General features: G+C 37.1%; 1 protein-coding gene across 4 annotated transcripts; it reads left to right on the top strand.

Moving 5' to 3' along the window:
• Positions 1–7596: 7596 nt before the first annotated feature.
• rufy3 (RUN and FYVE domain containing 3) lies at positions 7597–25668 on the top strand. Of its 4 annotated transcripts, none has more exons than XM_060882667.1 (18): positions 7597–8076; positions 17996–18169; positions 18270–18387; positions 18468–18569; positions 18657–18780; positions 18983–19047; positions 19138–19203; positions 19290–19359; positions 19546–19638; positions 19753–19836; positions 19942–20109; positions 20637–20734; positions 22203–22322; positions 23428–23551; positions 23655–23734; positions 23862–23880; positions 23979–24056; positions 24920–25668. In XM_060882667.1, the coding sequence occupies exons 1-18, from the start codon at positions 7806–7808 to the stop codon at positions 25061–25063; spliced, it is 1998 nt and encodes a 665-aa protein (XP_060738650.1). In that variant the 5' UTR covers positions 7597–7805; the 3' UTR covers positions 25064–25668. The 4 variants fall into 4 exon arrangements, with proteins under 4 accessions (XP_060738650.1, XP_060738653.1, XP_060738654.1 ...); XM_060882668.1 differs by lacking the exon at positions 7597–8076 and adding an exon at positions 12263–13132; XM_060882670.1 differs by lacking the exons at positions 22203–22322; positions 23428–23551; positions 23655–23734; ... (1 more) ...; positions 23979–24056; positions 24920–25668 and adding an exon at positions 20962–21998.
• Positions 25669–25769: the final 101 nt, after the last annotated feature.

The following is a 25769-nucleotide window of genomic DNA, read 5'->3' as shown; positions in this document are numbered from 1 at the left end:
TGCTTGTTGATGCTTGTGAATGAATGATGGAGTTATCTCGTCTTTTATACGCTCAGATCGGTGTTTCCCGGTGTCTTTCTCATTTTCAGTTCTACTTCCTCTCCAACTAATTGCTCATTTCTTGGAACTGGATTGCTTAACTCAGCACTCAACACTCATCACTTTGTTTGGGTTTTAATTTCATGGAGTCTGCAGTAATATTAAAATTTGCCTTTTTGCAAAACTTCAAATCTAGAATCTATGCAAAGTTTGTCTGAATTTGAAAGCATGATGGCTTTCAATGGCTATTTTCTTGAATTTCATCAGAGCGTCAGAGGTGGTAAAAGAAATGTATAAAAGTATAAAATACTTCACATATTAAAGCACAATTTTCAAATCTCAAAATCTCAACTGATTTTAATTACTAATGAAAGTTCATTAAGGACCCAAGAAACATGGGAAAATATTAGAGTTGTTAGTAAACCGTAGCTAATATTTTCCCATGTAATCTCTCAAGTGTCAGCTAGATGATAATACCTTAGATGATGCCAACTTATAACCAACTGCCCTGACCAATGTAGTGTAAACACAGCAACATATAGACTTTGTACATATAGAGATAAGCATAACATCACAATCTGAGGGATGTGGTAGATTAGTGGTTAAGGTGTGGATCAGTTCAGTGGATCAGTTCAGTTGTGAGTTCAAGTCCCAGGTCCACCAAGCTGCCACTACTGGGCACCTGAGCAAGGCCTTTAACCCTTAATTGCTCAGTTTGAAAGAAATTGAGGTAAAATGTAAATTGTTCATGTCTTCTGTAATAGCAGGATTACAGAGGAAGTTTAACTGTGTTTATGCAGGATCAGTGGTATATTGAAAGTGGAGGAGGGCAATTGCAAGCGTCTTCTGAAAGGAACAAATGAAAATGGAACTTCAGGTTTTCTCTTTTCAGCAGAAATGAACGGAGTTGCTAAAAATGATACAGGTGTATTTCACAATCTTGTTTCACTGACATGAATTACAATATAAATATAATTACATTTTAATTAACCAAAATGTCATTGCTTAAAGCAAAATCAGCAACCCTTTTTTTTAAATCTTTATTTAGTCAAATTATTATTGAATTCCTAGAATTCTAGAAACTAAGTTGTCACCCATTTGGAAATAATTACTTGTGAATATTTTCTTTTTGTGTTTGGTGAAGAATTATATATGGATCGATATTCTGTCAACCAAATTGTTTCCTTATAAAATCTTTCCATATTCATTATCTATGAATCTACTCAAGCAGGAAGATAAAAAGGTTAATACATTTGATTATATATGTCTATTTTGGTTTCTGGTAATAACTGAACTATAAAAATGAAATGACTGACCTTTTTGCTAACATTAACAATATTCATGGGTTTAGATTTGGTTTAATCATTGTGGGATGGTTGTATAAACTGCTAGTTGTGATTTTTCTGGGGTTGAGCAACCCTCCCCTCCACAAACTACACCCCTGCTGTGATTACAATAACAATAACCAACAGTATATGTACAGGGCTTTATTCTTAAATATCATCTTCTTGTTTCCTGTGCTGATATATTGAAATATACTGCCACAACTAAAATTAACCCACTTTCAGTTTCACTATATTGCTTCCCCCATTGATGACTTTCATCTCTGCTATAATTCTTCTATGTTACTATGATATTACTTAAATAATAAAAATTAACATTAGTTATTTATTTCTTGATATCTTATTGTCCTTTGTATGTACCCGTTGGGGGTCCCCACAGTGTCTCATCTTTTTTATCATCTTATCCGACCTTAAAATGTGACCTCTCAGTGTCAGGGTTGGTTCCTGCTCGGGAATTGAACCCATGCCACGGCGGTGAAAGTGCAGGATCTTGGTGCTGTTTTACAAACATAGAATATCTAACAAACTGATTGATTTCAAAGCAGCTGTGGTGAAAACCATCAAACATAAAGTACATTTATAAATACACATTTCTTCAGGATTTATTGACTTACACAAATGTTTGTTCAGCAAATCTTAAATTTCAATTTAGATAGTTAATGAATAATAAACAGTTATGTTTCCTGTAATAAAAGAGGAGAAAAACTTCTTAAAACTGTTTAGTAGTCAAACTTTTGTAAGAAATAAAAAATGCGTTGTGTAAAAATAAGACGATGATGGTGAAGATCTTAATGAAGAACAAGAAGTTTATTCCAGTATAGCAGTGACAAAATACATGAAGTACTTTGGGTTCATCGGAGTCAGTAAGAACCCAGAGCAAATCCTACTCAAGCATTATATACAGTTTTCCCTTTTGGTAATTTAAATGAAGTTCTGCTTTGAATGTGTATTGTGTGTAAGAACTGAATGTCTTATGAAACACATAAAATGGCTGGGCTACACCTTGTTGTCTAGCTGATGTCTTTAAATGTTAATCATAGTCACGTACACCTTGGTATTGTTACGATTGTTATCGACCAAATGGTCACTTTAATTTGTAATCGCAGTCATGTAGACCTTGGCTTGGTATTGTTATCAACCAAGTGGTCACTTTAAATGGTATTCGCTGTCACGTAGACCCTTTGTTCGTGGTAATCCTTGATGTCCTGCTGCCGTTCCCATATTTATAATTGAATCAAGTTTATACGTTTGAAGTCCTAAACGTATTACCTTATGATACTTAAACCGTTTTAGGAATGAGCTCTTTCAGATGTGTACCTTGGAGTGGAATTTGGGTGCAATTTCTGTAATTTCTTACACTTTGTACAAAATTGTACAAAAAAAATTGTACAACTCAATTCATACATAGGACAACAACCTCACAATCAGTACACAGTTGTCAGACTGTATATGACTGTAGAAAGGACATTATTCATAATACCACACAATTTAAGATTACACCCTTCAGTGTCACCCAAATGAGGATGAGGTTCCCTTTTGAATCTGGTTCCTCTCATGGTTTCTTCCTCTCACATCTAAGGGAGTTTTTCCTCACCACAGTCACCACAGTGCCTCAGTCACCTCAGGCTTGTTCATTACGGATAAATACAAACACATTTTAATATAATTCTAATATTAATCTTGAACTGTTTTATAATATGAATCTTTGTATAATAATTTTAATTAAACATTTTGTACTATATGCCTTATGTTCTGTAAAGCTGCTGAAACTATGTTAATTGTTAAAATGGATTGAATATTATATATTACATTACGGTCACATCTGTACCTTGAGTTTACAGTTTCATTAAATTGAAAAAACTTCTAGCGCTTTGATTTTCTCAAATCCCAAAATAGTTTAAAATAAGGTTTTTTGCAATGTGATACTTTATACGCTACATAAATCTCATTTAGCTAAGATAGATAATCATTCATTCATTCATCTTCTACCGCTTATCCGAACTACCTCGGGTCACGGGGAGCCTGTGCCTATCTCAGGCGTCATTGGGCATCAAGGCAGGATACACCATGGACGGAGTGCCAACCCATCGCAGGGCACACACACACTCTCATTCACTCACGCAATCACACACTACGGACAATTTTCCAGAGATGCCAATCAACCTACCATGCATGTCTTTGGACCGGGGGAGGAAACCGGAGTACCCGGAGGAAACCCCCGAGGCACGGGGAGAACATGCAAACTCCACACACACAAGGTGGAGGCGGGAATCGAACCCCGACCCTGGAGGTGTGAGGCAAACGTGCTAACCACTAAGCCACCGTGCCCCCTATAGATAATCATATTTAATGAAAAGTAAAACAGTTAAGCACTTGCAGTTAAAAAACAACGTTCAAAATATATTTTGTCATAAAGTGCTAACAAATTTAGCACACAAGATTAACTGACCATTATGGCGGGAACCTAAATAACTGACATAACGTGCTGAAGTATTTGAATGCCATCTAGTGGAGAAGTATGTAAATGTCACTATTTATATTTCAGAAAATTAGAAATTAGAAATTAGTTCTCGACTAAATACCACAATTCGGCTTGAATAGTTCATTTAAAAAAAATGATATTCTATACTGCATATGTAGTGTCTTTATAAATGCATACATGTTATTTTTATTTTTCCAAGTTGCTTAATTTGATTAAATTATCTAGTGTTTGTAACCAGTTCAAACCCAATTTGTAACCAGTTCAGATAATTTGCTATTAACAAATGTCTTATGCATTATTTGGGACGTTTGGTTTTGGAAACATGCCCAACATCACCTGGGGCTGATTTCTTTCTAGTCCATTCTACAGGTTCATACAGCCCACCGGAGAACATTGTTTCAGGTGATTACACAGAGTGAAAAACTCCCTAGATCTACCTTTGCCCTGATATTTTTTCCATCCTGTTTTTCCTAAATTTCTGTGTCATGTCATCAGTACTAAAGCCATGTGAGAATACATAAACACAAATTCTCTTATATGTTTTCCACCCCAAAATTGGTTTGGAAGCGAAGCTAAAATTAGTTTTGTTTGGCACACGCTGTCCGAACCATGGGAGTTGCTAGGCATAGGCTAGGCATTCTACTGGGACACAGAGACGTATAGCAGCGCTGGAAGATTACAGTTAAAAAAAAATCATCTTAAAGCATGTTGAAATATATAAGACCAAATAGAGAGCAAATCTTCTTCTTGTTCTACTTTTGTCTTTTCCAGTTAGGAGTCCCCTAACTCTATCCTTGACATCCTCTACTCTCGCACCAATTAACTTCATGTCCTCTTTTAACACATCCATATATCTCCTCTTTGTCCTTCCTCTTGACCTCTTACCTGGCAGCTCCATCTCTAACATCCTTCTACCAATATAACCATCCCCCTCCTCTGTACATGTCCAAACCATCTCAATCTAGCTTCTCTGACCTTGTCTCTAAAACAACCAACCTGAGCAGTCCCACTGATGTGCTCATTCCTAATTCTGTACATCCTCGTCACTCCTAAAGCGAAACTCAACATCCTGATCTCTACTACCTCCATCTCTGCCTCAAGTCTTTTCCTTACAGCTACAGTCTCTAAAACCTTTCCTTTGATTCTTGCTGACACTCTTCTTTCACACAACACTCCTGACACGTTTCTCCACCACTCCAACCCGCCTCTACTCGCCTGTTCAACTCTTTTCCACACTCCCTGTTGCACTGGACAGTTGACCCCAAATACTTAAACTCTTGCACCTTCTTGACCTCAGCCCCCTTAACCTCACTGATCTACTTCCCTGCCTCTTGTTCAAATACATGTATTCTGGCTTACTACGACTGACTTTCATTCCTCTTCTTTCCAGAGCAGACCTCCACCTTTTCAGGTGTTCCTCCACCTGCTCTCTACTCTCACTAGAGCTAATCTACTCTCACTAGAGCAAATGTCTAGACCTTGTTTGAAATGCAAAAAATGAGAATGAGAAAAACTAAAGGCAGCGTACTGTATCTACAAACCGTATAGCAAAGTTCGGAAGAGGGAAATACTGTAGGGATTGTAGAATGGATAATTGTGGTATCCAATAATGATAAACAGACATATTGCAGCTCAGGAATGTCTGCACACCACAGTGAATTTGTTTCCCAAGCAAAGACCAAGGTAAAGGAGAAAATCTCTGATTTTTTCCAAGCTATTTTTTTCAAGCATTTTTTTGGGCTATTTTATTTCTTTTGTGCAGTTTTTGAGATGTAGGTGGGCTTCCTTGCTAAGACCTGCTGATCTTGTTACAGCCTGGGCGAGAACAAATCAGCCTCTGTGTTACTTCATATCATTCTGTGTATTTTTTAAGTCAAGTCAAGTAAAGAAGCTTTAATTGTCAATTCAACCATACATAGCTGGTGCAGTACACAATGAAATGAGACATCATTTCTCCACAAACAAATACAGCGCTAAGGACTTAAGTAAGTTAGTCCTAGCCACATAAAGTGCATCTGTGCAACCTGGTGCAAACAGTGCAGGACAAGACAAACAAGACAGTGCAGGATAAAAGACAGTGCAGGATAAAAGACATTTCACAAAAAAACAATACACAAAAGACAATATACAAAAACAGCACTGACCAGTGTTAATACTGTATGTCCAATCAATATTGCATGCAGGGCCGGCCCTGGCCAATTTGCTGCCCTAGGCAAGATTTCACCTGATGCCCCTGGAATCACAGACAATTGTGTTCCGATCATTTTGTTCATAAACTTACACAGAAACAAACTGCACAGCTTTGTCCTGTTTTTCTTTATTTTGAAAATATTTTGGAAACACACAAACTACATAAAAAAAACTATATTATGGAGACCTTGCTTTCCTTGCCTTTCTTACAGCAATAAAATATATATAATAAATATATAAATAAAATACTTCTCAGGTAATAATATATATATATATATAATTTGGGCGCACGGGCGCCCCTAGTGGTGGGCGGCGCCCTTAGCATTTGCCTATTCTGCCTATGCGCAGGGCCGGCCCTGATTGCATGTGCAGAAATACTGCAATGAACACAGAATTATTGCAGCAGTTATATGAGGTATTGTAATGTATTGTGCAAAACAGCAATCAAATGAAATGTGAGTCAGCATGTGCAAAGAGCAAAAACAGTGTGCAAAACAGCATGTAAATAGTTTGATGGATGTATATTGGAGAGTTTGTATATGGTGTAGGTCTGTGCAGTCCATACAGTTGATGTGCTGTATGTTAATCATGTTAATCCTTCTCCACTGCTTTATGTTAATCCCTCTCCACTGCTTCTCTCTTTCTACCCATCCCGAGGCATCTAGAAATTGTAACAGCTCAGATCGTCTTCTGTGCGATGAAGATTTTGGACCTCCACTGAGATGAGGCTGACTCTGAGAATCCTGAGGCATCTAGAGATCTACCAGCTCCAGTTGGACTCTGCAATACTAAAGAGGAGATGTGAACTCCATGTGATCTTTTGCATCATTACAACATTTATCAGACTGTATATTTATAATCATACCCTTCATATGTCACCCATATGAGGATGGGTTCCCCTTTGAGTCTGGTTCCTCTCAAGGTTCCTTCCTTTACCATCTAAGGGAGTTTTTCCTCACCACAGTCACCTGAGTCACCTCAGACTTGTTCATTATGGATAAATACAAACACATTTAAATATATCTAATATTAATCTTGAATTTTGTATTCTATTAATCTTTATATTATTCTTTATATTAACCTTTTGCTCTGTGTTTATGTTCTGTAAAGCTGCTTTGAGACAATGTCAGTTGTAAAAAGCTCTATACAAATAAACTTAAATTGAATTGAATTGAATCGAATTGAATGTGTGTGTGTGTGTTGTGCTCAGTACAGTTCAGCTCAGTTATTAAGGAGTCTGATGGCTTGTGAAAAGAAACAGTCTGGTTGTGAAGGTCCAAATGCTTGGGTACCTTTTTCCAGAGCAGGAGGGTGAGGAGTGTGTGTGAGGGGTGTGTTTTAACAGTTGTTAGTATTGCTCTTGCACTATGTGCATCAAAAGTACAAAATAATCCACCTTAAGATATTTGTTTGTGCATTTATATCAGCCAATCCTGCTTCTGTCTAATGTCTCCACCAGTCATCAGTGTTGTAAACCTATTAGAGAGGTCAGAAGGGTGGAGTCTCCTCTGTACAGCCCCTTTAATCACAAGGTGATGTGACTCCGTCGTGTCCACGTGACTCCACTGCTCAAAGTTTTGTTTGTTTATGAAGGAAAGAACACGTCAAACGGACCAGACATCGTTCACATGGTCGCTTTTAAAATGTCATGACACGATGGGAGAACTGAAATAAACAAAATAAAGAAATAAGAATCGCTGACAACTTTATTTTAGCTGTGAAAAAGGGGTGACTTTCATTTTAAGCTGATCATGGCGACGGAACAGGACACCAACACTGAGTACAAAAACACACAAGTTGTGGAGAGTTTGATATCTTCTGGGGAATCCGGTAGACCGTCGTTTCAGGACAATAACGGACATTTCACCAGCAGCCCAGAGGAGGACACTTTTACACCCACATCCGTCATTTACTTTAAAGAAGCCCTGACTTCTGCTAGCGTCCAGTTTGCTAAGAAAACCTTGAATCCTCCAGCTACAGTGAAGTACGAGTTTCACATCGAAACAACCAAGAAAACCAAAAGTGAGTGTTTATTACGGTATTTACTTTTTTTTGTTTTTGGTTGTTTTTTGTTTGGTCTGCGCGCGAGCAGCGTTAGCTAAGTTAGCTTAGTTAGCTAAGTTAGCTTAGCTAGCTATCTGTTTACATGGAGCTCACTTCCCTAAGGTTCAATGTCAACTTTTAGGAATTGTTCAAATTAATTGTGTAAAAACATTAATAAGTATATCCCCGTGCTGTTTGTTTAATTGAAATAAGAAAACGAATATAATCTGCCATATTTGTATGTATTTTTTTTTGCTAGAATATAAACCTGACACTTGTATTTGCAGATTTTATTTATTTTATTTTTACAAGTAAGTAAGAAATTAGATTTTTGTCTCCTGTCAACATTTACCAAATGTCAGCCTTCTGTTTCACTCACTGACATTTTCAAATTCATTGTTTATTAATGGTTGGAAGTTTGGTACAGATGAGTCTTTCCTCACAGAACTACACTATTTAAGTCTATTAAGAGTTTTTTGTGTTAACCTGTCAAAACATCTGTCTTGAGAAGGAAGCGAAGAGTGTTTTCTATTTTGGTTTTAGTTTTATGTCTCTATATCAAGTTTGACACAAGGCGTGACAAATCAGGTTTACAGGAAAGTGATTAAGTGCTTAGTGCACAAGCTTTAGGCAACATGAGGAAACTCCTTAACGACAAACTCCAGGCTTAAACACATAACACATTTTACGTAAAAATATTTAAGATCTGTTATTATTATGGTCCTAATGTGTTGGTTGTTGCTGTATTTTTATTATTCAGGTTCAAGTTTGTGGTTGTCTGCTACACTGATGTCACAGGGTGCTAATGTGTTGAACTTAACAGGAGAAGAAAGCTGTAAAAATAATAAATTGCTGTTTGATCGCAAAAGCAGTGTTATAGTAGTGAGCAATTTATTGCACGAGTGGTAAACAAGTGCAAGTTAAAGCTTTGGAAGTTGATATGTTTGAGAAGAGTGTATATATGTCGAGGTGAGAGAGCCAGCCAGACATAAAGGTGAAATGAAGGAAAAACTAAATCTCAGGCATCACCATCAGCAGGTAGATACATGGTATTGAGGGTTGTTTAGGAGACAAAAATATCAGTGAAAGACCATGGAAAAAATGGTCTGATATTTAATCATAAAAATAACCCTTTTGCACAATTGAATATCAAACATCTTCTATTGAATGTTGACTGGAAAGACATTCAGGATGGGTTTTTCCTGTAAGAGCATGACAGAGAAATGAGAAATAAAAAGGGGAAGATGATCACTTTTGGCCATCCCCAAAAGCGATGTTACTATATGATGTGTAAGGGAACCAAGTACAGTGTAATTAAAAAAAGTTTACTGGGAAATAATCTACTGTGTAGAAAGGTCAGGAGAGGAATACGTCTTTCAGGCGGTTGGAGCAGGTTGCCTCACTGCCTCACTGTAGCCTCACATTCCTGTTCTTGGTTGATAGAAATAGACCTTGATGAGCTGATGTCTAGCTCATCATTAATCATAACATAGTTTGAGTTTGAAAAAGGAAGTGATGGTTCTGTGTGGTCTCCAGGCAGCAATAGAAGGCTGAATGTCACAGCAGTTGACTCAGAGGTCCAGCGAATAGGCAGGATTCGAACAGAGCATGCATATACAGCTCAACAAAAGGTACAGCAGAGTGCACATACAGCATAACAAAAGACACAATGGGTCATTAAATCTGTTTGGAGTGCATAGTCGTCTGCTTGCCATGTGGTGTTTACAATAATAATAGTGCACGAGGAAGATGTGTCCCAAATTCTATGCACTATGTAAATTTTTGTCTAGTGTATGGATTTTAGAAGGGTAGTAACTTCTGAAATATAGGCCTAAAAATATATATATATTTTACTATCCAGTGAAAGATGCCCTATAATTATACGCAGTTTCCCAGTTTATGACAAATGACATCAAATGGATGTAATGTGATGTCACTAGTTTTCGTGAAATACATTGAATTTTTAAAATGTAAAAAAATAAATCAGTGACGGTGCAGTTTTGTCGGACATATTGAAAAAAAAAAGTTTCCCATCGTCTGGTAGCTTCGCCCCTCATTCCACCACATAAGCAAAGTGCATGATGTGTCCAACATTCCACACTTCGCATTTCTTCTTGTTAGAAGGTTCAGCCTGAACACACTACTGACACAGTCAACAAGCCTGAGTGAGCACAAAAACATTAATATTCTTTTGCCTTAATTCTGTAGCAGTTAATGCTGAGATCCGCATCTTTTTATCTTAAAAAAAAAAAATAATGATCAAATGCATGACAAAGACCCCAGTCTGAACTCACCAGTTCTTTCACTTTTGCTAAAGTTTTCACAAACTTGTAGCTGATTAGGGATTCAGACATTGTGCAGTATGTGTGCTGAGTCCTGTTACACTGGAGCAAAGCCATGCAGGAATTTAGGTCACTTTTCCTGTGCGGTATTGTAGTCGCTTAGATTTTTACTCGTTTTCAAGCGAGTGTCAACTTTTAGGCATTAAGGATTAAAATTCAACCCCTAAGATCACCGTATAGCATTTTTAGCATTGTGTGTTATATCCTACATATGTACATGATTTAGTACATGAGGTGAAACAAAAACATTTTTAACCATAAACAACTGAAAATAATGATAAATTTCCTCTCTAGAAAGGATTTTTTTCCTCTCTAGAAAGGATGTATGGTATGTAGAACACCTAATCTCTTAACTACAACATGGTAAATGACTTGCAGATGGTTTGTCAAGGACCCCAAAATGATTTTATTAGAAGAAAATAATAATCATAGGCTACGTGTTTTATGCATCAGTGATTTCTCCTCATTTCTGGTTTATTCTTGTCATGAAAGCTTTCTTAATGTTAGCTTAAAACTACCAGTATTGTTGGTCTACAGAAAACAACCAAACTACCGCACTTCTCTAAATGCAGAGGGTGAAGTACTATAAGGCTTTATTATTATTATTATTATTATATTAATTAGTCCGCCAAAGATGGAGTTCCTTTTTTTGTAATTGTAATTGCCAATGTTACTAGAATTGCATAATTGCAAGCACTTCCTTTAAATTTTTAACAGTGAAATTTTCTACTCCTGTTCGACACGGAACAGGGCTTCGGCTAAATACATGTCGTGATGACATCACATAGTGTGTCTTGGCACATAATCTTCTGTAATCTGTGACACTGTACATTTTAGAGGTGTGTGATAACATCAGATTTCTACATCTCTTTTTATTCTGAAAGAAATGGGAATGATCATGGCTACACTACACCTAGTAATATAAAAGGTTCTAAATGCTCCTAAATGGTTAATCAGTTGATTGTTCCTTGTTCCTGTGGGATAGTGGCAGTTCAGTGAGAGGACACTAAAGATCATTTGAGTGAATTATTAATTGTTAATAAACTACAAGAAATGTGCGGTAAGCTGTTGTTGTTTTGTTTAGAGAGAAAGTGAGTGTTAGCATTGACAAGAGCACACAACCTACAATCTTTATTTGATCATCTAGTTTAAAACTGTCAATGTTTCTACATCCGGCTGCTTCAGGAGATATGACAAGTGCTCATGTTAATCTTGTAATAATTAAAACCAGTTTTATTGCCAGAACTGTAATAGGTATGGGAATACTAGCTAGTCCACTCACTCACACACACACACACACACACACACACAAACACACAGACACAGCTTTGTTTGCTAGCGGTGAAATATTCTTTCTGCAAGCATTATTAATGAATATTTTATGCTCATAAATGGGGAAAAGCACCCAGGATTTTGCAAAAGTAAATTTGCAAAAGTTTAGGAACCCCTCACAATGTCCATGATTTTCATTTATAAATTATATGGGTGTTTGGATCAGCTAGTAATTCTTGTCCACATATGATTTCCTAGCTCTGTCCTTGGGAGGCACTGATTCATCACCTTTTATTGATTGTCTTACATCTGGTCCTTTTTTTTTTGACTAGTGTTCGAGTATTGTTAATTTTTAAATATATATATATATATATATATATATATATATATATATATATATATATATATATATATATATATATATATATATATATATATATATTTATATTTTTTTTTATATGTATAGTCTGGTGCTATTCTCCGTGACCAACAGGTCAGCTTTAAATGTAGCCATTGTTACTCAGTGCAATATGCAAATCAGCAAGCAGCAAATGCATTCTGTTCATGAGGCTCGATTAGTAAAGCCTGTGGGTTTCTCTGAGGCATCTTCACTGAGCCAAGAGAAAAGGATCACAGATGAGCTCAATCCTGCATCATCCCGATCCCCCGGGAGTTCGTCTCTCTCCGCTTGCACCATCTGCTCACGTGACTCCCACAATGCTGCTCAGCATCACCGCAGCCATCTTGGTCAACACCCACTCATTTGCAGCGCACACAGCCAATCCTGTCAGCTTGAGTGGGGGCTGTGCAGAGCGAGACGGGGAGAGAGAGAGAGGGAGAGTTGTGATTGTTACTCCACCACCAAGCTGTTTGCAGCATCTCAATCCTCTTGTCCTGCCGAGTGAGATCAGCTTCTATTCTATGCTTCGGATTTTCTCCTGATTCACTCTGGGAGGCGAGAGGGAACTTGAATTTTTTTCTTTCTTTATTTAATTTTTAGAGAAGCCACACAAGAAGAAAATCATCTTGTTTAGTAGCACCGTACCACCGGCTGCTGTTATCCTTTCACTGGTCTTATCCCATTGTTTCCTCTTCCTCCTAGCATTCAAGGACTATTGGTAGGAGGTTGCTTTCATTCTGCTTTAATTTGTATTCTGCTCTGTATTTGGGCCCTTGGGCAAAGGAGGCCATCGTTGTTGTTGTTGTTGTTGTAGTAGTCACTGGGCCTCACAGCTGAGTCACCATGTCGGATCTGACGCCGCAGAGCGAGGCACCCACCCCAACCACAGATAAGATCACCCAGGCTGCCCGCGAGACCATCTACCTGTGCAACTTCCGTGTGTCTGTGGATGGCGAGTGGCTGTGTCTACGTGAACTCAATGACATCTCGCTCACTCCCGAGCCTGAGCCAGCGCATGAAGGTAGGCGCTCGGGCAACCATGCTGCTCAGTGAGCATGCTGGGAAATGTAGTGTTAGAGTGTAGGTGTTTTTTTTTCTTCTTTTTTAGTTATTCTCTTCAACAAACATCCACTTTTTTGTTGTGTTAAGAGCAATACGGAGGGAATTATGGTCATGTTGTAAAAACTAAGCATAGTTTTTCTCTCATAAGCGTTGAAGAGGAAACCCTGGGGCTCTGCCATGTTGGCTTTTGTCCTGCTAATGTGTCCCGTAATCATTATTGAATTATATGCAGCATTATTTTCTCTTTTCAGGAAGCTTGCTGTACATGCAGCCTTACAAAATGTTTTCACATTGTAACTGCAATGAAAACTGCACATTTGTTCTTCTCACTTGTAAACTGGATTTTGTAATCCCCGACCATAACTGTGGATTTAGCTAAACTAACATGCTTTTGTAAAACAGTGTGGCCTATAATATAAAATAAAACTTTTATATGTAGATATATTTATATTATATATGTTACATTTATTAAACCTCTGTAAGCAGTGTTAACTGATCCAGCACTGATCAAGCTTTCAGGTCATTCCTGAAGCTTCAAAGCATAGATACTAAACTTAAACTGACGCACGGACCCTCACTTAGTGTTTACTTATAAAACATTGTAGGATCCATAGAAATTTATTTAACATTTATGCACATGCTGTTAGTATCTGGTCTTGTGCACACTTTGGGTTTGCAAGCATCAATAATTCGAATTTGTTCTAAATTCAGTTGCATTGTGAGCTGCATATAAATGCTCCCGTGGACAATAACTTTAAATGGGTATCTAAGCAGGCATGATGCTGTCCTTTTCTCTTGCTGTTACTGCTTTTGGAGCTGGTCTATCCAGATAAAAAAAGCAAACATTATCAGACTAATAGTGTACATGTGCTGAATAACGATCTGCTGGGATCGGGTAAAGCTTATATCATTAGCCTGCTTCTAATCACGCTCAGTGTGTTTGTGTGTGGAGTCGTGATTAACGGGCGGAGATGCTCCTAGTAGCTCTGGGCTAAATTACCGCATCTGTCTTAGAGTTGCAAGATGTTAGGCGGAAGAGCTGTCTGTTATTTTTACGACTACATTTCTGTACATATTTAAAATTTGTACTATATTTAAAATCTGTCAGAAACTGTGTTTAAAGGAATCCCCATTGTACCAAATATAGCATTAAGATAGCACTCTCTGTCTTTTTCTTTCAGACAAGTATTGATTTATACCAGCATGCGCCATGCTCTTCTATCTTCCTCATCCATCCATCATTACAAGTTAATCTCAGTGTTCTCCACAGGGACATACAATGCCATGACAGAAGTCAGCTCCCATTTGTGTGTTGTGCCTTTTATACAGAACATCTTATTTGAACAGACAGCTTTTGCCACTATGCCGAGCACCGATGTTATTGCGTTTGGCTCATCGAGAGCCTTTTATGGTTGGACGTTATATGTAATCTGTAGAGGAGCTGCGCCAGGAGAACTGCAGGATGTTTTGCTCTGAAAGTGACGTTTCTTACAGTCGTTTATGGTTTTTAGGCATTTATTTAGACAAATGCTGGGTTTTATTTAAGCAAGATGAATGTTGCCTGTGCAGAAACTTATGAGTTCTATTATGATGGTGGCATTTTAAGACAATTCCATGTTCACTGGATTAACACTAGGGGTGAGTGTAAAGTTTTGCAGTGACATCCTGATACATTTGATTCATTTGTGGCTTTGTCTAAAGCCCTGGGCTCTCTAACAGGTATTTAACTGATTAACAGCAAAAAATAACATTGTCAAAGCAAATCTAGATTATGAGATTATATTTGCAAAACTCGAATCGATTTATTATATAGTGCTTATATGCAGGGTTGTAATATTGTTTTAGAGTCTGCACAGTCAGTGTGTGAAGTCAGTAAAGGTCTCTTTCTCTAGATAAGTCCTGGTGCTGTCAGTGATCAGACATTTTTATGTCTCTCTTCATGCTACCAAGCTCATAAACCTGACACAAAGAGAAGAGATTTTCAGGCCAGTACATTTCTGTGGCTTTGGGGGTTGTAAGCAGTAAGTGTTTAAACAATAAAGGATTTTAATGCTTTCATTTCTGGCTTATTTGCGATCAAGAGTGTAAATATGGGGATATGGCTGTGTTATCTTATGCAAAATATATATATTTTCCAAAAAAAAAATTTATTTTATATATATATATATATATATATATATATATATATATATATATATATATATATATATATATATATATATAATTTTTATTTATTTATTTATTTATTTATTTTTTACATATTTTACAAGGAATAAAAGGTGATGGGGGCTTGCTGAAAATCAGACTAAATGGTGCAAATGTTACTAACACGAAAATGATTATTTCCTTGCTTTATTCCTCTTATACAACAGCGGTTTGCCAACACGATTTATTTGTTACAGAATGATGTCATACATTGTATCCTTCTCTGGTTATGTTTGATGATGGGTTAGGGGGAAAAAAGCAAAGCATAAAAATAAAATTACCGAAACTGAATCAACGCTATTCAGACTAGACATTTCAACAACGCTGAGCTTAATAATAATTTACATTTACTAGAGTGACTCCTTTTGTGATACAACCTAAGTAGTTCTAATGTTTTTTATGCTGATTTAGTCTACATCCATGAAATGCATGAAACACCAAACAATTTCTTTATTTTGTTTTTTTATTTTTGTCCATTATCTTTTGCAAAGACTCATGGGAAGATTTCACAGAATTGATGGAACAAATGCAAATGCTTGATGAGTTCAAAGGTGCGTATAGCGGCATCACTTCCTCCCTTCACTCCCATCATCTCAGGCATCATTTGAAAGCCATATAACCTATGTGACGTAGCCATCGAGACCTGATCAAATCAGCCAGTAGCTACACTTCCACCGAACACTGCTCCGCATGGCTGTTGTCAAGCCCGAGTTCTCACTGACCGTCTCTGTCTTGCTCGTATGCTGTTTCTCACTATCTTTTTAGTTTCCCGTTAGTTGTCTAGAAGAGCTCACTTCTCTTTGTCTGCTTTCTCAGATTCTACTGCTCTGTCTGCCACACCCATTACTTCTGGCTGATTTTTTCCCTGCCACTTGCATGGCGTTTACAGCATTTCATTCTCACTCCCATTCCCTGGGGCAATGCACATCTAATTAGTTCCCACAGGCCTGAGATTTTTTTTTGTTTTTCCTCCTGAATATGATATAACCTCATCTAATTTTTAGTAACACAACACTGCCTGTCCTATCCGCTGAAGATTTAGGTTGTAAGTGTGATTTAGAGTAGCATAGATTTTTCAGTATTGGTGTGAGCCACACTTTTTCATATCCTCTCACTGTCCTATAAATCAAAACTGAAACCATCTCTCAGGCACCAGACCGTAAGGTCCGTTTATGCCTCTGGGGGATAAAATTCACTGACGTTTTCAGTATTCAAGAGCAACAGCAACCTGTCTTTCTGTTCCATGTGGCGGAGTGCACATGCGACTCGAGGTTAATAACTGCTAATAGCTTTCGTTTTTTTTTAGGATACAGGTACTGAAAACTGGGAATGTCTCAGTCGGCTCATTAGTTCAGTAGTCAGGGCACTGCTCAGGGAGTCAATCTCAAAATCCCCCCCAAAAAAGCTCCACAAAGTGCTTACTATATTCTCTTACTGGAAATGATGTTATATTTTCTGGAGCCTCTTCAGAAAAAAAAAAGGTAGACAAATTCTCAGCCAACTTCATTTACAAATGCAAGCAGCTTGTTATCATTCTCAAATTATTACTTACGTTAACAATTTTCAACCTTATTTGACTTTTAATATTTGGATTGTTTGAGCCTAGTGACCTTTAAGTGTTAATTCATTTAAAAAAAAAATCCACAAGCTATAGTGGATCTACAATCCTGAGAAACATGTGATTAAGCTAACAATTTTTTTTTTAGCCGTCAGTGTACCAATTTGTAGTGATACAAATTATATATGTATTCACAACCTAGGGAGCTGACAGAGACGTACCCTTTATACTCTTGTAAAATTCTCCTACTTTTAACCAGATATCATGATCCTGTGTTTGTTTCAACAATAATTTCAATAGTGTATGTATATAATGATAATGATGAGCCTAGGCTACCTTAAACACTGATTTATCATTAAACAGAATGCAGGATATAGTGAACACCGAGGTGTGTAATTGATCGCATGTAACTGGAAGATGTCAGATGTTTAGTGAAACTTTATGGTATGCTTTAGTTCCATGCGACGGTATATTATTTTGTTTCTTTTTCCCTTCAGGTTAAAGTGTTTCATAAGCAAAAAGCCAAGAATCTTATCATGTGCCTTTTTGTTTCAACTAAACGCCAATGACATCCAGGTCTTTTTTTCAAGCAAGGACGTGATCTCAAATTGAGTTCATCATTTGAAAAGCAGAGCCTTGGAACATAAATGGCCAAATTTGGTTGTGTAGTGAATGTTAAATAAATGGTTTCAAATTGAGGAACTATATTTGGAACTTCTGCAGGTTTGTTCTTATTATGTACTGTATGCAAGCTTTCTAGCATAACGGTTGTGTTCCAGCTGGTCACTCAGCGTTCCTGGCCATGTGTTACACACTGTGCATTTATTTATTTTATATTAATCATGCAAGTTTCTGTCTAAGAACTAAGATGGCTGGTGAATAGAAATAAGAAGGAAAAAAGGCAATGTACTGCATTCTTAGTCTTTGTTTGTACCATTATATAATTTGTACGACAGATTCTTCTATTGTGAGGTTTTTCTTTAAAGCCAGCAGCATATAATCATTTTATTTGACTCTAGTGCTTTATAATGTGTCATGTGGTGTTTCATGTGCCTTCAGATCCCAAGGACCCCATCGCCATTGAGAGGCTTAACCTGATGAACATGGCCAAGCTGAGCATCAAGGGCCTGATCGAATCCGCTCTCAACCTGGGCCGTACGCTGGACTCGGACTACGCCCCACTGCAGCAGTTCTTTGTCGTGATGGAGCACTGCCTGAAACACGGACTCAAAAGTATGCCACGTAATTTGGAGCACAAATCATTTCCGCTTTCTTTGTTCTTCTTCTCTTGTGCTTATACGCCACTCTCTGCTGTTTTTGGTTCAAATTAAAGGCAAGAAGACATTCCTTGGTCAGAACAAGTCTTTTTGGGGTCCTCTGGAGCTAGTGGAGAAACTGACTCCAGAAGCTGGTGAAATCACAGCTAGCGTCAAAGACCTTCCCGGTCTCAAGTAAGCCAGGTCTCCTTTTTTTTCTAACCATGTTTTTTTTAACCATAATTCCCGATACTGATTTAGATTTCTTCTTTTAGAACTCCTTTAGGAAGAGGCAGAGCTTGGCTGAGACTGGCCCTCATGCAAAAGAAGCTCTCTGACTACATGAAGACCATCATTAACAGAAAGGATCTTTTAAGGTGGGCTCTGATATGCAGGCATGTACATGTGGAAAGACAAGTTTCCTCCCACCCTGCTTCTAAAAAGTCTTTTTTTTGTGCTTCTAGTGAGTTCTATGAGCCAAATGCTTTGATGATGGAGGAAGAGGGAGCAGTAATTGCTGGACTGTTGGTGGGACTCAATGTCATTGATGCAAATTTGTGTATGAAGGGAGAAGACTTGGACTCTCAGGTACTTATTTATTTATATAGCATATGAAATGTCACCTATTATCACTTGTCAGTGTATGGTCAAACTGATGCAGTGTATTTGGACACTTAATTTTTTTTTTTTTCTACCCCACACAGAAAAAATCGGATATTCGTGTTATTTTCTCAGGTGGTTTATTTTATCCAGCTTGGTTATGTTGTTTAGTCATGTGTTATCTTGACAGGTTGGTGTGATAGATTTTTCCATGTATCTAAAAGATGGAGGTCACAGCAGCAAGAGCACAGAGGGGTGAGTTCATATTCATTGTGTCTTGTCACATGAATAAGACGATTGCTGATAGTTTGACCATTACTCATATTTTAAATCTTCCTATTTTAGTGATGGACAAATCACAGCAATCCTTGACCAGAAAAATTATGTAGAAGAGCTCAACAGACATTTAAGGTAGAGTTTGTTTTTTTTTGATTCGCATGTTTATACATTTTTGGTTTATAACTTGACTGGCTAACACGTATCGTCCTCCTTGACAGTGCTTCTGTGAATAACCTCCAAGCCAAAGTGGATGCCCTTGAAAAGTCCAACACAAAACTTACAGAGGAGGTCTGTGGTAATATTTTACATACAGCAGTGTAAATCGCAAACGGGTATAAAAATAAAATTGGCTCCAATCCAGTTTTCAGTAACCCGACTCTCCATTTGTGTTCTTATTGCCTTTGTTTCTTTGTGGCAATATGTTTTTTGAGACGAGGTTCTGTGATAACTAAATCTCCGGTCTGGTTCTTACAGCTTGCAGTTGCAAACAACAGAATTATCACTTTGCAAGAGGAGGTAGAGAGGATGAAGGAGGAAAGTTCTTACCTTGTGGAGACTAATCGCAAGGTACAGGATTGTTAGACTACATAACCATCACCGTTTGTGCACATGTTCATGGGGTTACACACTGGGAAATAACCTGACAATTAAAACTAAAATACTTTTATCTGTTTCTTGCAGGCTTTGAGACCAGATGGAGCAGCAGATGGCCAAGTCCTCGGAGAAACTCGAAAGCAACTCAAAGAGGAAACTCAGCTCAGATTGGTCAGTTGTCATCCTGGCACACGATTTAGTGAAATGTGCATTTAAGGCGTTGATATGTCAGAGTTTCTAATGATATGAAACTATATGCTGACGATTTCTGTGTAGGATGTGGAGAAAGAGCTGGAGGTCCAGATTGGGATGAGACAGGAGATGGAACTGTCTATGAAGATGCTGGAGAAGGACATTTGTGAGAAGCATGATGCACTGGTGGAGCTAAGACATCAGCTAGATGATCTGTGCAGAATCAACCAAGAGCTCTGTCAAAAGACCCAGGTACATGAGAACAGTTTACTCCACAGCACTAGTGATTCATTTTCTAAAACGGCAGCTCTGACAGCAGTTTTAGCTTCAAGACAAATCACAGGGCTATATGAACATACTTGTTCATGTACGGTATAATTTCTAAAGTAACAGCTCAGAATAAAAAAAATCTGTCTGCGAGATGCCTTTAATTTTTTCCTTTCTTTCTTTCTTCTTTTTTTTTTGTCCGAATGGGACACTCACTGCAACAGTTTTTACTCTGACGGTCACAAATATCTAACATTGTGACTTCAAAAAATGAAGAAAAATGAAAAAATGACATTGAATTTAACTATAAATGCATACAAATTACAGTGCTTCATTCTTGAATAAATCAAAGTTAGTAACGATAACTTACTGTGTTATAAGACGAATAAAACACGGGGGCATGATGTTATAAGGAAACTAATGAACACTAACTTAGCTTGATACAGAATTATAAACCTAATAACATAAAAATAGGATTTGTGCATATGGTAATGTGTCTGGGTGTGTTGCAGAGCTCAGAGACCAGTGTGAAACAGAAGAGTGAGATCATCAGTCGCTTTGAAGAGAAAACAAACCAGATGGCTGCCACTATTAAACATCTGGAGCACAGGTAAGAGTTCATGTGCATTGAATTCTGAAATCCTGTTAGAATCTGTGTCTGTTTACTCACTAATGCACATTAGGCTAAATATATATATTTATTGGATTGCTTATCTATCCAGCACTCTATCTTTTCTTGGAATAACTCCTCTCTGCTTCATGTCTCTTGTTGTTTTTGCTTTCTTTCTTGATTTTACATCCCATCCATGCCATCCTCTTTTCTGTTACTCTCGTCAGCGAGAAAGACGTGGTCAAGCAAGCCCGGAACTTGAACCTGGCTGCAGGAAAACTGCTGCAAAAGCAACAATAGATCACTTGCAAACGCATAATAATAGTTTCACCAATACATATCTTAAATTTGACTTTGCATATCATAGAAACAGCTAGGGTATTTATTTTCTAACGGGATCGAGATCTGTCGCGCTTCCTTTCTCTTTCCTCATGGACTCCATGTTTTTGCTTCTACAGTATCGTGATGATCACACTCCAAATGAGCGCTCCTCTCTTAGTCTTTCCAGCCTTATTTTGTGGTTCACCAGATTTAAAATGCAGCCGTTTCAGATAGTGGGAGAAAGATTCAAGAGAGTCGCTTTAATAGAAACAGCTTTCTATTGTTTGATATTTTTTGGGTGCCGAGTTTATATGTAGGAAATGTTAACAAAACAACGCATCTCTCGTATCTCTACAGTGTATCTCTTTACTCTTCGAATAACTGAACTTCAGGATGTTAGAACGAAGGCTTTGGCTATCAAAAGCTTTAACATGCTTTTAACACAATCTGGTAAAACATGTACTATTAGTTATTTGCAAAGTATGGCATTTTTAATACTTTTCCTGGCCAATTTTTAACTTTTGGCCAAATTTATGTTGTAACTTTTAAGCCCTATGAGACTGCAAAAGTGAAATGGACCTGGTTAAGAGACCAGACACCTGTGTGAAATTGTGTTTAATGAATTATGCTCCCTTTAAAAAAAATAAATAAATAAAAAAAAAAGTGAAAGCATATACTCAGGAGGATCTAGTCACAGGTTTCGCTTTGGTAGAAGAACATGAAACTAGAAAGCATTCAAGCGTAATATCACCTTGAGTCAGAACCGGCTGCTGTTGGAGAGAAACGCCAAAGCTGTGGTCCTGTGTTAAGCCCCAAAATAAATTCTTCAAGGTTTCGGTGGATGAGGTTATTCTCTAAATTGCAATTAAATGATCAAAGTGTATGTGGACTTTAACAAACTATGTAAAATGTAGTACAGTAGCATAATAAAGATCAAATCCAATACTTCAGCGTTCTTCAATTTCTTTGTGTTTCCATATAGCCTCTACATTTACTACCCTCATTCCCTTGTCTTAGGATTTTTAATGCTTGTTTTAGTCTCTCTGTTGTTCAGTTCAGTTTGCTATTATTGAGTTTCTTTTCCCTCTCATGGCATTTTAGTTCTCATTTTTTTTTACCTCATTAAGTTCATTTGGCTCAACTACAGATCTAAACAGGCAGAGAAGCAGAGGGACCTGGCCGAGGAGGCGAACAGACTCTTCAAGCAGGAATTTGGAGACAAAATTGCGAGTCTGCAGCAAGAGTTGGAGCATTTACTAAAGCAGAGGTATAGAGCATTGTTACACATTGATTTTGCTAATTGGTTTGATTGATTGATTTGATCCAAATATTATGAATATGATTTGATTCCTATCCGTTTTGGGTTTAATCCAGAAGTGGGCGTGGCCTAAACCTGGAGGTTTAAGTAAATATGAACCAGTATGCCCCTGGAAAGCTATGGGAAAACGGTGTAATGGTAGAAATGGCAGCACTCTCTTAACCTTTTGGCTGTTTTCTAACAAAGTTAGTTAGTTTTAATTCCCATAATTTAAACAAACTGCTATTCATTTAAACCGTGCAACATGTTCTGCGTATTTTAAATCTTGACAAGATCACTTGGGGAAAAAAACAAATAATGTGCCTAATAATGTTTGCATTTGTATCTGTTTAGTACAAATTATTTGTTCATTCAGTAATATACCTTCGTATTTGCTGCATATTTGGGGTACGGGGTTCGATCGTACATTTTCTCTCTGTGTTTTTGTGGTTTACTCAGGGAACTTCAGTTTCCTCCCCCCGTAAAAAAACATGAGTTTTAGTCTGAGTGGCATCTCTAAATTTTGTTTGCTGTGTAAATTTTGTTTTTTGTGTGATGGTTTGGTTCCCCCACCTTGTGTCCAGAGACCCCAGGGGTAGACTCCAAGTTCCATGTGAGAGTTGATGTACGGATATTTATATTTGGTTTCGTCACAATTTATACATTTTTTCTGGGTCCACATTACAGTCATACTGATGTTAAAATTATGGCAAACTAACAAAGCACAAATTTTTGTGTAAGGGTTTATGATCAGGGGCAATTTCTTGGGATTTAGCATGTGGAATTCTATCTATTGATTTATTTTACATTGACCCCTGTGAGGCAACATCTAATAACACACAGGTTCCATGTCAATAACTTAAATACATTAACTTAAATGTTGCTGGTTGAAGTTGTTTAATGGTTGGTTGTAACATTATCTGGATGATTGAAGACTCACTTAAATTATTCCCAGCTAGATTACATGCTAATCTTCTAGACAGTCCTGAGCTACCTATATCTTTATATTTTTATGAAACAGACCCATTTAAGCCATAGACTTAAACACAACTGTGTATGTTTCTTTGGTGAGCAGAAACAGTTTGGAGCAGGAGCTGAGGAAGGAGCGAGGGAGGCGAGGAAGTCAGCATTCAGATACCCTGCTGGGAAAAACCCCTCCAAACAGAGACATGTGGCAACACGTGCAGGACATGAGAAAGGTAACACACCATTTGAAAACGAGTTAACATTTTATAATTGCAGAATTGTTTCTTCTGAAATTAATATTCATTTATTTATTTATTTATTTATTTATTTATTTAGGAGCTGGAGGTAGTTAAAAAAGAGAACGACACACTTCGAAATGTGCTGGAAGAGAAAACGAGCCTTAGTTCGTCTAATTTGTAAGCACTTGTTTATTCCAACATAAACTCGCACATGATTACTGAAACATTCGTACTTGTCCAGTCATGTATGAAGTGGTTCAAACTTACAAATAAATACAAGCAGTACTCGTTTTGTGTTGTCTAGGTCCCATGAAGACGAGCAGGTACATTTAGTTTATTCAGCCTTTATTCGTTGATGCATAACAGAATCTATGCATGCTTATGTACATACGATATGATAATATATTTCCCTTTCATACAGAACCAAGCACTTGATGAAGAGCCAGAGCGGTTTACCTGCACAAAGTGCAAAGGATCAGAAGCTTTAAGCAGTTCTAAGGTATCAGTTTTCCTCTCTCAAGGAAGATCATGAAAACTACCATAGAGATGGCTGATTGTTTGCTATGAGTAAGAAATAAAACGTGATGGAACGTGAGCTGTGCTAGGAAAATAGTAAACTCAGTGGTGTGATCTGAAGAACTTTAGGCCGTTTACATACTCCAACTTACAAAAAGCAAAAAAAGAAATTGTAAGCCATTTCAAATCTATGATCCACTGCTTAACTTTGTCCTTTACTTTGTTACTCTTATGGATAAGCTATTAACCATGTTTAGTGTTCAGTAAGTGTCATCATATTTACAAAATTCCTGTTTACTTCTTTCGTTGATAAATAACCTTTTTGTATTGTCTAAATTAGCTTATTGTCTAAATTAGTTTATTGCTAATTCCGAAAAAAAAAATCAATAAATTTCGACCAATCAAATTCAAGAAGTCAGCAGCTTTGTGGTATAACAATAATTAAAGCCATTATTCCTTTGCCATTTGAGTAGATTCAAGGAAACTGTAAATACTTGATTGACCCCTTTATATTCAGGAAAGCTATCATTCGTAAATAAAATAAAAAGACCAATTTTTACACATTTTACACACACATTTTAAAATTCTCACAATTACAAATCCGAGCCATGAAACAACTTGACTAGTTAAGGTAAAGAGCGTGGATATCACTAGTCAGAGAGCTTTGTACATTAAAAATAAATCTAATGAAATTCTCACTTGATAGTATTGTTAATAATTTTGTTAATTAACATTTTTATATAATTTGTCTTGGGGTCGTACACATGCTATATTCTATACTGAGAAATCCATTCCCTTCTCAGAGCACTGTGCTGAAATGTATTTTCTCTTGCTTTACCATTTTAGCAGGAGTGTAAGAACTGTAAAGAAGTATTCTGCCAGAACTGCATGCTCAACGAAATCCCCCTGCCATCGTCCATCACCCCAGAACGTGTGTGTGACGTGTGCTACTCCCAGCTTCTGCAACAGTACGCCTCAAACCCATCCTGAGTCTCTTACTCATCTCAGTAAAGAATATTCAATACTGTAACACACTCCATTTAGTCCATGTTTAAGCTTTAATCATCATCAGCAGCAGGGTTTTTCTGTCTGGGTATGCTTTTCTGTGTTGGTTGGTTACTTAAGTCTTACATTATTTGCATCAAATTCAGCATTGTGTTGTAGATGAGTGATGTCCACCAAGTGGACTTGTATAGAACTACAAGAATTGTTCAAGAAATAAACTGTAAGATTCATATTGTTTTCTTTAGTGATTATGCAGCGCACACATATCTAAAACTGGATTTCTTGGTCATGTGAGAAATTGTGCAAGTGATTTTAATTATTTTTAGAAAGAAAATATTTTAGAGATCATTTTGTACATTTGAAAAAAAATGTGTCTGATATTCACTAGGGTTTTAACAGACCGGAGCCAAAGCTTTTTAAAAGCAAATTATGCTTTCAAACATGCAGAATCATCTCTATATATTTATCAAGCTGTGGGCGCTGATGAAAATTCACTTGTAATAAACTTGAATGTAATAAACGGTTTACTGCACTTTGTGTTTTTCTCAGCTCTTAACGGCTCAATAAAGATTTACTATACGTCAAAAAAATGCCTTTTTTTTTTTTGCTTGTAAATTGTTCTTGATGCTTCTAATATGTATGTAATAATATATAATACTTCATTTTGTATTGACTTTATGAATCATTCTGA

The sequence above is a fragment of the Tachysurus vachellii genome, chromosome 12, assembly GCF_030014155.1.
Source record: "Tachysurus vachellii isolate PV-2020 chromosome 12, HZAU_Pvac_v1, whole genome shotgun sequence".
In the NCBI taxonomy this organism is placed as follows: domain Eukaryota; kingdom Metazoa; phylum Chordata; class Actinopteri; order Siluriformes; family Bagridae; genus Tachysurus; species Tachysurus vachellii.
This window is presented reverse-complemented; position numbering and strand designations above follow the sequence as displayed.

Bases quoted from the DNA above. Each gene is read 5' to 3' on its own strand.
- rufy3 (XM_060882667.1), top strand. From the start codon at position 7,806: ATGGCGACGGAACAGGACACCAACACTGAGTACAAAAACACACAAGTT. The intron at 18,388-18,467 runs GTAAGCCAGGTC...TTCTTCTTTTAG, and splicing joins AAAGACCTTCCCGGTCTCAA to AACTCCTTTAGGAAGAGGCA. The intron at 19,048-19,137 runs GTGAGTTCATAT...TTCCTATTTTAG, and splicing joins AGCAGCAAGAGCACAGAGGG to TGATGGACAAATCACAGCAA.